Source organism: Dasypus novemcinctus, chromosome 19 (genome assembly GCF_030445035.2).
Source record: "Dasypus novemcinctus isolate mDasNov1 chromosome 19, mDasNov1.1.hap2, whole genome shotgun sequence".
NCBI lineage: Eukaryota > Metazoa > Chordata > Mammalia > Cingulata > Dasypodidae > Dasypus > Dasypus novemcinctus.
This window is the reverse complement of record NC_080691.1, coordinates 41,230,993-41,245,968: the sequence shown is the minus strand read 5'-3', so window position 1 is coordinate 41,245,968 and position 14,976 is coordinate 41,230,993. Positions and strand designations below refer to the sequence as shown.

Genomic DNA, 14,976 nt, shown 5'->3' with positions numbered 1-14,976 from the left:
AATTGCATCCATCATCCATGTGGAATCTAAACCCCCTCTGATGTAGAGGGGGACTGGATGTAGCCATACCAGGTCCACAAGATGGAGGAATAGAGTATGGATTAGAGTGGACTTACTGGTGTTCTGCTGGGGAACTATTGTGATTTGTAAGGAAAGAAATTATAGTAGTGATCTGGAGAGGGTGGCCACGGTGGCTGCTGATTCTTGGGAGAAGGAAGAAGAGATATGATGTGGGGACATTTATTTGGAGTTGTCCTAGGTGGTACTGCAGGGACAGATGCTGGACATTGTGTGCCCTGTCATAGCCCACTGGTTGGACTGGGGGAGAGTGTGGACTACAATGTGGACCACTGTCTATGTGCTGCAGCGGTTCTCCAGAATGTATTCACTGGGTGCAGTGGACGTGCCACAATAATGGAAGAGTTCGTTGATGGGGGAGGGGTGGCGTGGGTGGGGTGGGGAGTATATGGGAACCTCATATTTTTGATATAACATTTAAAAGAAAATAAAGAAAATTAAAATAAATAAATAAATAAAAAGGGGGAAAAAAGTCCTCTATCCTTACTCTAAACTGAGAAAATAAAAGTTATCAGAAACTGTTTACATCTTTATATTTGGTTTTCTGATTAAAGAGAGAAAAGGTTCACCCATTTTATAAATTCTCTTTGATATTTCTCAGGGAGTTTTGCACTTGTTTTTACATAGATACTGCACAAGTCTTGGAATGTTAACTCACGGCAATTTTACATTTTTGTTAACGTGGTTCAAATATTTTTATTATTTTAATGCATTGAAAGATTAATAAGAAATAGTAGTGCATTGATTCACCTTTATTTTGCCAGTTGGGACCTGTGCCAGACTTCTGACTTACAGACTGTGAGATAATAAATTCCTGTTGTTTGAGCCACTAAGTTTGTGGTCATTTGCTGAGGCAGCAATAGAAAACTAATACACTAGGTCAAGGGCATATGGGATCTCTTTTTACCAGTTTTTACAACTGCATGTGAACTATAATCATCTCAAAATTTAAAGTTAAAAACAAAAATTATCTGTCTCATAAACAAACAAAAATATCTAGGAGAGCAGAGCACCTAGTAAACAAGTCATCATTATGTTATAATATTTATTTTACTCAGTTGAGGCATGTGGGCCTTTTATTATAGGAATTAAATCACTTCAAACTATCACTGTAACTTATATGGTTGGTCATAGCTTAGTTTCCTTCATTGACTATTTCTACTTCCACCTAAGTCTGGCTTTTGATTAATGATCATTGATTCATAAAGATTAGGGTAGAAGGTCTCCATCCATGTGGAAATGCATTACCAATACTATTTTATTGATGCAAATTGTTGGAGTCAAGGAGGTTAAAAGCCTTACTCTTTGCTGAGTCCCTAGCCAGGGGAGCTCTATCACATTCCCCAATGGAACAGCAATAATCCTCCAAGTGCAATGGCAAAGACCAATAAAGACGGATGGCTCAGCAATGAGCCCTTGATACTGATGGCTATGATTTTGAGCCTGTGCACCTGAAATACGAACTAGGCCTAGAACTGCAGGGTGCCTAAGAGTTACCTCCTGAGAGCCTCCATGTTGCTCAAATGTGGCCACGCTCTAAGCCAAACTCAGCATGTAAATGCATTACCTCCCTGCCAATGTGGGACATGACTCCCGGGGATGAGCCTCCCTGGTGCCGAGGGATTACTACCAAACACGAGCTGATGATGTAACTAGAAAAAGACCCTGAATAAAAGGGTCAACTCAGACCAGCACAATATCTCAGACTACATGTAATATCAGGTGTTAAAAACTGCTTTATGACTTTGGATAAAAGGGGGAAATGGAAAGGACAAATGAGTTTATATGGCTATGAGTCTCCAAAAAAGAGTCAGGAGGTCATCAAAGCAGTAATGCCTACACATGCCTCAGCAGGGTCCCAGAGATAGCCAAAGTAGATAGAAGCCCAAGTACTGGTTCTCCTGAGGGTTACAGAGACCCACAGGTTCTGTCATGGCAGATGGCTCTGGAGTTCAGTGCCATGTCAGTTGGCCCTACTTTGGAGTTGGTATTCCTGAGTGTGATGGAGTTGGACTCAGATATGACCTTTCTATACATGCCTCTTCTGTTACTTTTACCAGACCTGTGGTTGGCACTGGGGTTAGTGTATACTCAGGAGACCTGAATCTCTGGACTGTCCATGTGACAGTCAGGCCCTAAGCCTCATCAGACTTGCAACTCCTACCCTCTGGTTTATTGGACTTACCCTGGCCAGCTAACAGGGAAGTGAAGAAGGTCAACCACCACACCAGGGAGCCAAGAGTGCCTACAACTGCAAGCAGGAGAATTGCATTCATCATCCATTTGGAATCTAAGCCCCCTCTTGACATAGAGGGGGAGTGGACATAACCTTCCCAGGGTCCACAGGATGGAGTAATAGAGTATGGATTAGAGTGGACTTACTGATATTCTCCTATGGAACTATTGTGGTTAGTAATGAAAGAAATTGCAGCATTGATGTGGAGAAAGTGGCCACGGTTGCTGCTAAGGGTAGGGAGAGGGAAGAAGAGATATGATGTGGAGTTGTCCTGATGTGGAGTTGTCCTGCAGGGACAGATGCTGGACATTGTATGTCCTGAGGCCCGCTGGGTGGACTGGGGGAGAGTGTAAACTACAATGTAAACCACTACCCATGTGGTGCAGCAGAGCTCCAAAATGTATTCACTAAATACAATGAACGTCCCATGATGATGAAAGAGGTTGTTGATGTGGGAGGAGTGGGGTGAGGGGGGGGTGGTATATGAGGACCTCATATTTTTTTAATGTAACATTAAAAAAAAATAAAGAAGCAAAAAAAATAAAATAAAATAAAATAAAAAGCCTTACTCTAGATGAGCCTTCAATGAAGCCAGTACTCCCTATTTTGAAGTCTATATGGTTCTGTCTCCCTGATTAAATGGTGACAACTGTCTTCCCTGAAACAGATGTGCCTCCTCTTTGAGATGGGCTATTCAGGGGTTCCCAGCACTTGGTTAATATTATGTGCTGGCTGTGGTTCTCCCTCAGGAAAAGGGGATGTCTCCTGAATGCCTCCTGGACCGGGGCAGTCTCAAAGACCACAAGGTCAGGAGAAACAACAAACAAGTCAGCTTTGCCATAGGTGCAAACCAAGAGGGTTGGGGCTTTACCTCTAATTGCTGGTAGACCACTGTCCAGGGATCATGGGCCCTGAGTCTTGAGAATCACTGTCACATGCTTTCAGGTTGATTCACTTCCTCAAAACTTCTGATGCAGCCTCCACACACAGCTCTGCCATCACCTCCCACAGGATGGGCTGGTACAGCCACTTGTTTTTCCTGCATTGGCTGCCACAGTCCTGATATGTCATTTGTAGCCCAGGATAACTGTTCCAGAGAAATGCAGGGATTTGGAAACCACAAAATGCATAATTATCTTCAATTTCAAGTGACAGAGCTCTGGGATCATATCTGTTCTCTTCAGGACCACCATCCTCCACCCCCACCTGACCATTTTCCAACCCTTTCACCACTGTATTCCCCTTCATTTCTCCATAAAATCTTCACTTGATCTGGTCACACCTTTTTAAAGGCCCTGTCTTTCCGCTCAGTGAAGCCCTCTCCCTGCACCTCCAATTCATACCCCATTTCTGGCCTTGTCCCCCACATCCTCACACTCCACTTAGGCCAAGACTGACCACTGGAGGGCCAGGAAAACAAAGCTTGACTTAGAAGAGAGGTTTAAAGGTCCCCACATGCAGGAGCAGCTCTGATATTGCAACCCACGTGTCTAAGGCTGATCATTAACCCAGAGTGTATATACAGAAGAGGCCAGCCACGGCATGCGGACGGCACTGCCTGCAGCCATGGCCAGCACGTTAAGTCCCAGCACCACGGTCAGGACCCAGGAGTCACCTGAGATGTCAGAGCGCATCCGAAACGCTGCTGACATCTCTGTCATTGTCGTCTATTTTGTGGTGGTCATGGTTGTTGGACTGTGGGTATGTGGGAGCTCAAGTGGGGGCTCTCAGGGTGGGTGCAAGGTATGGGGGAAGGCATCTTTGGGGGAGGAAGGTGTGGTATGACAAAGCTGAGAAAATGTGACAGTTTCTACAAATTTCATTGTATTTCTATGAGTCATTTAGTGTGTGACAGAGATACTGCTTATACTGACCTGCATGAGTTAAATCATTCTCCTAACAATTTCACTGTTGAAAACAGAGCCAACATGGAAAACTTCAGCCTCTCCAGCACCTGTCATGAATAAATAATTTATTTTTGTTTTCTCTTTTCTTTTACTTTCCTTCATTATTTGCTCACTTTCTAACTTAGTGAGGTGGATGCTTTGTCAATTTACTTTCCTTCTTTCTTTTTAGTTAATGAGTTTAAGGCTGAAAATTTTCCTTCCAAGCACAATTTTAGCAGGGCTTCACAATGTTTGATTAAATGAAAGCAAATGGAGAAGGTGAAGAACATGATTTCTCAAGTTCCTTCCAGTCCAGATTTTCATGAAACTATGATTTTTAAAGTCCTTTGAATATGAATGCTATCTCAAAGCTTCCAGGAAAATGGTTCTCACTTTAAGAATGCTGAAAAAGTCACTTCTGTCAGCACTATGTGCATCTGGGGCGTCCTGGGTGCATCTGCCCTAATTTGAGCTTTTTGTGTCCTCCCTTCTGCTCAGGCCATGCTGAAGACGAACCGAGGCACTGTTGGTGGCTTCTTCCTGGCTGGTCGAGATGTGGCCTGGTGGCCGGTGAGTAAGTCTGAGTTTTCTAGGACTAAATTTCTTGCATGTGTTTAAGTATGAATAAAGGAAACATTGGAAATGATCTAATTTCTGATGTGCACTGGTTGCCTACTTGCTGGCATCATTTTCCTAAATCCTTGACCCCAGGGCTCTGCTCTGTAGTTTCAGTAAATTATAGTTTAAAACCAGTTATGAAAGCAAGTTTCATCTTGCATTTAAAGATCCCCAGTTCAGGTCAACTCATATTCTTTTTCTCCATTTCTCATCAAGGACATGTGCCTTGGCTTCGTTCAATGTGCCCAGCACATTCCTTCTTTGTTCCCAATCCTGGGCTAATGATGTCCCTCTTGTTTGGATGAGCCACCCCTCTCTACTGTCCTCCCTCAGCACCCTGCTCAAGCTCTTCTTCATCTGAGAAGCTTCCCCACTCATTCCAGCCCTCACCTGCACATTTAGTCCTTATATTCTGGGATATAGCCAGTAACAGATTGCATGTGCCCCTGTGATGTTTCTAATGGTGATGCCTCTTTGGCTCTTGCCCAGTTGGTGCTTTCCTTGCTGGGTTTTGATATCTGGCCTGCTCCTTGCTTGACCATTGTAGCAGAGGGTGGGTCTCCTCCTCTGAACTCGTACGGTACTGGAATGGGGTTGGCTATACGGTGGATGCTCAGTAAGTGCTTCATTGACAGATCTACTGACTCATATAGTATGAAGGAAGTGGATATTGGGAAATGAACTGGCTAGAGAACAACCACCTGCAAGTTTGAAATGGATTTTTATTGGGATTTTCAATCAGACATGGCCTTCTTGCAATTGTTTTTGTGAAACATTCATGGTTTAACCAGTCCCATAGCTACAAATCAGCTTAACCCCATCCCCTAGCCCCAGATGTCTGAATAGAAAAGATGATTTTACAGAAGGCTGGGAAGGTGGGAGCAGAGAGCAGTGTGCTTGAGGAATGGGCCCTACAAGGGTACCACCTCCAGTTTTGTTCTGTTAGGATCTTGTTTATCTGTGCCCACTCAGGAGTTCTCTCTTGACCTTTGAGACTTAAGACCAGCAGGAAATGTGATGGAAAGGGATAGGGATGAGAAAAGGATCCAAAGACTGAGAGATGGAAAGGAGGTCCTTTTTAATTAGGTTTGGGGTCTTTGAGGCTGTTTAAAGGGCTAGAGGCTGGTAAGGCAGTCTGGTAGTTCTTGGCCAAGGATAGACTCAACTCAGAGAAAAAGGAAGATGGACCACAATGTTCTTCTAAGGTAGAGGTTGGCAAGCTTTTTCTGTAAAAGGCCTGATTGTAAGTATCTTAGATTTTGGAAGCCATAAGATTTCTGTCACAACCACCCAACTCTACCGTCATAACACAAAAGTCACCTTTGACAATAATGTAAACCAATGGGGGTACTGTGTTCCAATAAAACTTTATTGATGAACACTGAAATTTGAATTTCATATAATTTTCACATTTCACAAAATATTATTCTTCCTTTGATTTTTTCCAACCCTTCAAAAAGGTGAAATCCATTCTAAGTTTATGGACCACACCAAAACAGGTAATGGGCCAGATTTAGCCCACGGACTACAGTTTGCTAATTCCTGCTTGAAGGAGTAGTGATTGAAACAAACATCTCAACATTTCCATTTTCAAGAAACCTGATTTTTTTTTCAACTCTGATCCTAGTCTGTTCTTTTGAATTCCAGATGGGTGCCTCACTCTTCGCCAGTAACATTGGCAGTGGCCACTTTGTGGGGTTGGCTGGGACAGGAGCAGCTTCAGGTATCGCCACTGCAGCATTTGAATGGAATGTAAGTGACATCACTTTTTCCTTTAAATCAACCCCATATCCAAGTATGTTTCCCTGCGAGACCATATAGGATAAACTCCTCTTTGGTCTGATTTCTAAATTTACCTTCCCTTACTCCACTCCTTGTTTGACCTTCAGGACCTTCCCCAGGTGGCCCCATTCATTCTGGACTTTTCCAGTCAGTTTAATCCCCATCTATGAGTATTTACTAGAGGAGTGATTGCCACCAGGAATCTCATTTCTATCCAATTCAAGCCCTCTTTCACTTAACTTCATTGGCCATTTTAGCTCTCAGTTCTCTCTGAGTCATCAACAGTAGGTATCCAGAGCTGAACTAGGTGCACAGAATTATTTTTTTAATGAAAAATCCATGGTCCCTTCTTTTGGGGAGTTTTTCTTTCCAGTGGGAGAGACAGGCATGAGTTCATATAGTATAGAATATACAAGGACAGGAGCTTACTGGGGCTGCTTTCAGGAGGATGAGTAGGAATTAACCAAGTGTGGTATAACCCAAGCAGACACAGTGTAATGGTGAGTGAACAATTTGATGGCTAGCAGGTAGACTCGACAAGGCTTTGTGATTGAGTTCCTAATTGTCTTATTATCATTTCACCTGAAGAAGCAGTATCTACTTACTTACACCCTAAGTTCTTTAGGAACAGGGGCCATGTCATCTTTTCCACTGCCATCCTGCAGTACTTAGCTGGGCACATAGTCAGCATGATATAAATATTTCTTGAGTTGCCAGCATTTTTTCTCTTAGTTTTTCTAGTGTTTGCAAATACATACCAGTCAGAGGGAGATGTTAGTGTGGAAGAAAGTTGGATCATAGTGAAAGTATAAACAGACCACTCCTGTATGGATGTGGGAAGTGCCCTGGAGTCATTTCTACTGCCTGGGCCAATCCCTTGTGAGAAATTTTGTCCCTAGTTTTACTTTGATAGTGTAATTGACTCCAGAATGAACCCAGCCTCCAGAGGCGTGGACAAAATGACCTATGGACCAAGTGGGTGTGATTGTCAGATGCAGAGAGTCAGGCTGCTCTCCTTACAACCATGTGACCTTGGGCTTCCTTAATCTCTGAGCCTAAGTTTTCCCTTCCATAATAGAGAAATGACTGTGCTTATCATATCTGCCTCACCTGGTTGATATGAGAGCACACGAGTGATATATGTGAAGGCAATTTGTAAACATTACATATTAATGCAAGATTACATTACTATCATTATGATTATTTGGCAAGACGTGAGGGGCACTGGAAATATTATTCTATGTCCAACTTTCTCATTGCTTTGTTATTCTGCCTATAATTCCTACAATTCACGAATCATTCCCCGGAGTAGATGTAGCTCAAGTAGTTGAGCACCTGCTTCCCATGTACAAGGCCCTGAGTTCAATCTCTGGTATCTCATAAAACAAACAAACAAATAAACAAAAAACCAACTCTCATTGGGGAGTGCATGTAGCTCAGTGGTTAAGCACCTTCTTCCCATATAGGAGGTCCTGGGTTCAATCCCCAGTACCTCCTAAAAATGAAAAAGAAAGAAGAAGAATTCCCTTTGGCAAAGACTGTATTATCTTCCAGTGGTTCTTTATCTTTTGTCCATTTTTTACCACACATCTTTTGTCACATGGTATGCCCCCAGTACACTGTAGCTTCTGACTCATGTAAACAGAGAAAAAGAACCAGAGCTATTTGGAGGGTCATAATTAGGTTGAGTGTGATAGAATCCAAGCAAACTCTTTTCTTTCAGGCTCAGGTCATGAAATGATATGGTCCAAAGCCAAGCCTCTTTAACTTTACACTCTTTTCTGGATTCTTGTAGGCCTTGCTGTTGCTGCTGGTTCTAGGGTGGTTCTTTGTTCCCATATACATCAAGGCAGGGGTGAGTATCTGCAGTTCAGTATTGTGTGTCCATCTGTCATGTGTATTTCATGCATTCACTTATTCACTCATTTATTCTCCTCAATCATGGAATATTGGTACCCGGCACTCATCTAGCATGTTGCTAGAAATACACAGGTGACCAAGACCCAGCTCCTTCCCTAGAGGATCTCCCAGTGCAGAATGTGGCTGTAGCCAGGTAACAAATCAGTGGTGGCCCTGCACAGTGACCACTGTGACAGAGGTAACCTCAGGCTCATGCAGGAAACTGAAGCTGGGGTCAGTTGTGTACTTCAAGAAAATTTTCCCAGAAGAAACCTGAGTTGAACCTTGAGAAATAAGGGTCACCTTTTAGGTAGGAAAGTAAGATCTCAGCGATTCAGAGGATACAATCTATGAAAGTTTAAATTCACGAAAGGTGCCTTGCCACCCACAGGTATTGTGTTGGTTTCGGGGTTGACTGCCGCGGTCTCCTTCATGTTGCACAGCACTCCTGACCCAGCACTTGTTGCTGCAGGAAGGGCAGTGCCAGTCGGGCTGAACATGGGCCCCTCTGTAGGTGGAGGTGGCAGGTTAGCAATGGGGAGCAGGAGTAAGAGGGCTGGGCCCAGGGTGCTGCCTTCCACACCGTCCCTGGGAAGGGAGCAGGGGAGCAGGCCAGATGGGGCAGCAAGTGGCAGAAAGCAGGCAAGCTTTGAGCCCTCCAGACCTCAGGGTGACTGAGGGTGGAGGCCAAAGTGCTTTTATTTAATTACATGCTAATTATTTCAGTGGAAATACTTGGTAAGCAAGTTCAAACTAGAAAAGGTAGAGGAGCAGTCTCAGCACCTACCTCCATCACCTATTAGGAAACTTGGTTTCTTTCTTTCATTTTTTAATTTATACATTTTCAATGTTTACAGTGTCATAATCAGAGGGTACATACAATTTTTCCCAAACTGATTTTGTTGATATATATTAATAAATCATACAATTCAAAAATAAATAAATAAATTCATGAAAGGACTTGGAGCGTTTGAGGGTCAAGTAGAATTATGATTAAAATAGAAGATATATGGGGGAAAGAAGAGTGGGAGATGCAAATGGGTCTGCAGGTATAGGTGAAGTTCAATTATGAAGACCTTGTGTTCATTCTAGACTTAAAAGATGTGTTTTTTATCCTCCTGGAAACAGGCAGTTAACATAGACCTTCTGGCAGTTGAGAATCATGATCAGAGTCATATTTTAAGAAGTTGCATTCAGGTAGCTGATTGGAGAATGGAATTGAGCAGGAATCTACTGAAGGCGAGATAATGAGGACATTCGTATGATACCTCATGAGACTCTAGGCAAGAAAACTGAGAGGAAGGATAGATGAGTCTGGGGTAGGGAATGACACATTTGGTAGCAGATTAAAGGGGAAGGCAGTGGAGAGGGAGATATCAAGAGCAACCCTAAGACATCAAGCTTAGGGGCCTGGATGCAGGAGGCTACCATTAACAAAGTTGGAAAATCCAGAGAGGACCAGGGGATGGGTGAGAGGGAGAACAGTTAGTTCCCTTTGGAACTGTAGATTTTTAAGTGAATAATTTTAAAAGTGAATATCAATATTAAGGTGATGAACACCCTTGCACTTTTCTTCTCATGGATCTCTAAGCCAAGGTTTCTCAACCTCAGCACCAAGGACATATGGGGCCAGATAATTCTTGCTGTAGGGGCCTGTCATGTGCATTCTAGAATGGTGAGCAGCATCCCTGGAACCTCCTCACTAGATACCAGGAGCACAAGATATTTTCAAGAGTCACCTGGGGCAGGGAGCAAATTCACCCCAGCTGAAAACCACTGCTCTAAGTTTATTTGTCCCAGGTCTTCAGGACATTTAGTTACATAAATTCACTAAGTGCTGCAACATGCTCTTTAGAATAGCTGAAGAGCCATTCTGTCCTCCTGCTACTCACTATAGTCAAGAGATTTCCCCGATCCTGACCAACACATGGTATTTTCCTTCATTCTAGTTTTTGCCATTCTGACAGTTGTAAAGAGGCCTCTCTTTTTTAACTTTATTTTTATTGGAGAAGGTACAGATTTTCAGAAAAAGCATGCATAAAATACAGAGTTCCCTTATTGCCCTCCCCCATTATTCACCCTTTGCATCATGTGGTACATTTGTTATAATTCATGAAAGAACAGTTTTATAATTGTACCATTAACTGTAGTCCATGACTTGCATTAGGGTTCACTGTTTGTATTATACAATCCTATGGTATTAATTTTGCTTGTTCTTTCTATTCTAGTAACATATATGCAACCTAATATTTCCCCTTTAACCACATTCAAATATATAATTCAGTGCTATTAATCTTTTTTAAATGAGGAGCAGGATATACCATGGCTATGGTGGCTCCCTTTCAATCGTGGTATTGCTAACCAACTGGGGCACTGCCCTGTCTGCCTGAGCCAAGTTCCCACATTTATTCCTTCAACTGCTGGTTCTTGGACCATGGGGTGCTGTATCCTAGGAGAAGCCCTGAGACAAGGATGTTCATAGCTCTGCCAGTCTTTCTACAGGTCTTTCTACGCTCACCCTTTGCTCATCCTTGGGTGCCTTCCATTTCCAGGCTTGAACGAGTTCTGTTAAAGGACACTATAGTGTCCTTGGTGCAAATGCCAACTTTTTGCCTCAGAACTCATTCATGTGGCCTTGGCTGTGGCCTTCCATTTTTCAGGGCATCCTCACAATTCCTGGTCCACCCACGAGTTCCCCTTCTTGTTTTCAATAACGTTTTATAAATATTTACTTAACATCATTTCATACTAGGGGAGACTAAATCGTGAGCTCAATCTGTTATGAACAAATCAGAAATCTGCACTTTTTAGGCTACTTATCATGATCAACCTCATATTTCAGTTATGATACCCATACATTCCATTTTTTCCTCAAAGTAGGGATTTAGTGTTAATTCTATTCCTTTCCATAAAGATGATCATATAAATGCATACCCAGATGTATATTTTCTATTTGTTTGATGATCTATTTATTATGCCATCATAATTGTGATTCATTATTTACAAGTAATATTATTTCTACTAGAGTGTAAGATTAAAGGGGAAAAGAGTTATTTGCTGAGTTTCTACCATCCATAAATTAGGTATTGTAGGTACTTTACTTGAATTGTCACATTAAATCCCACATTACAGGTGAGAATATGGAGATTTGGAGAGATTGTCATTTGCCAAAGGTGGCATTTCTAGTAAATACCAGAATTGGAAACAGATCCCAAGGTTGTCTGACTCCAATGCCTGTGTTCGTTCCAGCTCCTTGCTGCTCTTACAAGAGGTTGTGCATTTCTCGCCTCTGTATTCCCAAGGTACCACGTACAATGCTTTACTGCCTGGAGGTGCCTAATACTAAGTGTGGACTAACCCAGATCTGCTGGGTTCTGAAGGTGAATCTTGATGCCATCTGTCTGTGCAGGTGATGACCATGCCGGAATACCTGAAGAAGCGGTTTGGTGGGAAGCGACTCCAGATCTATCTCTCTGTGCTCTCCCTCTTCATCTGTGTGGCTTTGAGAATCTCGGTGAGTTCTCCTGATTTTGTATACTGTCTTCAAGAGCTGCCCTTGATGAGGCAAAAGTGCTAAGATCAGAGATAGGTCGAAAGCCCTTACAGTCCAAACCCTATGGATGTCTTAGCAACCTGGGGTCTCACCATCAAGTACTTGTGGAAAAGCAGGAGCTTCAGACACCATGTGTTCATAGTTAACTTTTTAAAAATTTTTATTGTAATACCATTAATACAACTCAAAATGTCCCATCTTAACTACTCTCACATATGCATTTCAGAGGCATGAATACATTCACAGCATTGTGCTACCATCACCCATATTCATGACTCCAACTCTTCTGTCACCTCAAACACAAACTCTACTCCCATCAAGCAATTACACCTCCCCCTTCCTCTCATCCCCCAGCCCCTGGGAAACACAATCTACTATGTCTCTATGAATTTCCTTATTTAGGTATTTCTTGTAGGCAAGTAGTAGACTTTTAACTTGTGAGAGGCTCCAGAGTGTAAATCCACCCTCTCATTAAGGATAAGAAAAAATAGATGCACAGACAGGACAAAATGCCTCATTCAAGTGGCATGGCTGTTTAGTAGTAGAGATAGAGAAGAGGAGGACTTCACAGTTCTCCTGCCATTTTCACTGCCCAATAACCTCTTTATTCTCTTTGTCAGAGCCAGTCTGGGTTTATACTTTTATTTTCATATCACAAGTCACTATCTGACCTGTGAACCAGAAGAAAAGTGTTCTACGTGTTATACACTCTCTTATCTTAAATTTATTCTATTTTATCTAAGACTGCCCCTATAAATCAGGATTCAAAGGATTTAAATGTTTTTTAAAAGTTACTTTCCTAGGAGATAACCAGTGAGGAAAGATGAAAGGAATTCAAAGACTCAACCACGTGTAGAAAACAAAGAGCAACTCATATGCTTCTCATGGATGGGTGACTAATGAAATAATCTCCTGCAAGTTTACAGTCCAGGCAGTTGTCTCAAGGTTCATGAGAGAAGAAGCTGATTCTCACTATTGCTCTTGTATTGAGCTGAGTTGTTGGAAACAAGCCACCCACTCAGATTAGATGGCGTGAACCTTCCTAATGCAGCGTGTTTCCTAGCTCATACAGATTTTTTATTGAGCAACAGGTTAGAAGTAACAAAGATTCTTGTTTTTACAACTCCTGCATGACCATATGGTTAGGGAGACAGAAATTTTGCACATGAAATAATTAGCACCCTATGACAATACATGCAAATATAGTAAAATGTGAACTGGAACACAGTGTATGTGGACAGGTAGAAGAGGTGTGCTCTAGAACACTCAGGAAGGGGGCTGGGCACTACTGGGATTCTCTTTATGGAACAGGAACTTGAGGAGAAGGGTAGGCGAGATAGAGGGAAGAGGAGGAGCCCATGGATGTCTGGGCCTTTGTGCTTATATGTTCCACAGTTCCACAGTGGGTTGGACTTCGGACCACTCAGTTCTCCTCTGACTTTGACATCTTTAACTTTACAGCTCTAAAGAGCATGAACACTCCTTCTCTAATTGAGAGGGGCCTTCGATCCCATTCAGTTGATGGATGGGACTCTCTTGCAGGTGTAGGCTTTCTCGGTTCCTTGGTGTGGTGGTTGTCCACCCTCACCTCCTTGTTAGTTGTCCTGGGTGAGTCCAGTGAACTGGAGAGTAGGTGTTGCAACTCTGCTGGCACATGGTCAGCCCAGAGTTTCAAGTCTTAGAAGCACACCTACCAACTCCAGCACCAAGTATAGGTTTAAATAGAAGGGACACAGGATGTGTTTATCAACTGCAATGAATGTGCCACACTAATGAAGGATGTTGTTTGTGTGGGATGGTGTGGAAGGTACGGGCAGTGGGGCATATAGGAATCCCTATATTTTTTGTATAACATTTATGTAATCTAAGAATCTTTTAAAAAATAAAAAATATAGATTATAAATAAAAAATATAGATTATAACACCCAAACCAGAAAAAAATAAAGAGCATGAACAAGGTGCTAGGGCAGAATGACTGTGGTCAAAAGGGCCCCCAGGGGATGCAGCCACCTGAAGTTTTCCTGGTAGCTCAGAGGCACCAAAATGGGTGAGGGAAGCAGAGAAGGCCAAAAGCATGAGTGACTATGGGGGTTCTGGCTATAATGCTTTGGTGGCAGGAGTCCATTGTTGCCTCCCAGGTTATATTTTAGATGATATTAATAAAGATTAATCTTAGACATGACCTCTTGGGTCCTTTTCACTCTGATAACAGATTCTGCCCTGGTTACTCATTAAACAGCTTATTGTGAAAAGTTAGGGCTGTTTTCATAGGCCTCCCCTGCCCCAGGTTTGGAAAAGTTCATCTTGTTCATATATATGCATTTATTTATGTATTCAATATATTATATATAATAATATATTAGTCATCAGTTGCAGACATGATGTCCTTTTATCCCCAAAGATTTCACTTTTCATTTTCTTTTTTTTTTTTAAAGATTTATTTTTATTTATTTAATTCCCCTCCCCTCCCCCGGTTGTCTGTTTTCTGTGTCTTTTTGCTGCGTCTTGTTTCTTTGTCCGCTTCTGTTGTCGTCAGCGGCACAGGAAGTGTGGGCGGCGCCATTCCTGGGCAGGCTGCATCCTCTTTCGCGCTGGGCGGCTCTCCTTACGGGGCGCACTCCTTGCGCGTGGGGCTCCCCTACGCGAGGGACACGCCTGTGTGGCGCGGCACTCCTTGCGTGCATCAGCACTGTGCATGGGCCAGCTCCACATGGGTCAAGGAGGCCCGGGGTTTGAACCGCGGACCTCCCATGTGGTAGACGGACGCCCTAACCACTGGACCAAAGTCCGTTTCCCTCACTTTTCATTTTCTAAAATATTAATATTCTCTTAGAAAATAACATTGCAAATTTTTAAAATCAGGAACTTGGATACAAACTATTTTCTAATCTATGGACCTTATACAGGAGCCAGCTTGAAGGAGC

General features: G+C 42.7%; 1 protein-coding gene across 1 annotated transcript in view; it reads left to right on the top strand.

Annotated features, from left to right (window-relative positions):
• Positions 1-3,880: 3,880 nt before the first annotated feature.
• LOC101447555 (solute carrier family 5 member 4) overlaps positions 3,881-14,976 on the top strand; it is a 34,621-nt gene continuing 23,525 nt past the window's right edge. Inside the window, exons 1-5 of the mRNA XM_004477115.4 lie at positions 3,881-4,015; positions 4,699-4,770; positions 6,466-6,570; positions 8,396-8,455; positions 11,909-12,013. Of these exons, the coding sequence (XP_004477172.1) occupies positions 3,881-4,015; positions 4,699-4,770; positions 6,466-6,570; positions 8,396-8,455; positions 11,909-12,013 (477 nt within the window). The remainder of the gene's footprint in view (positions 4,016-4,698; positions 4,771-6,465; positions 6,571-8,395; positions 8,456-11,908; positions 12,014-14,976) is intronic.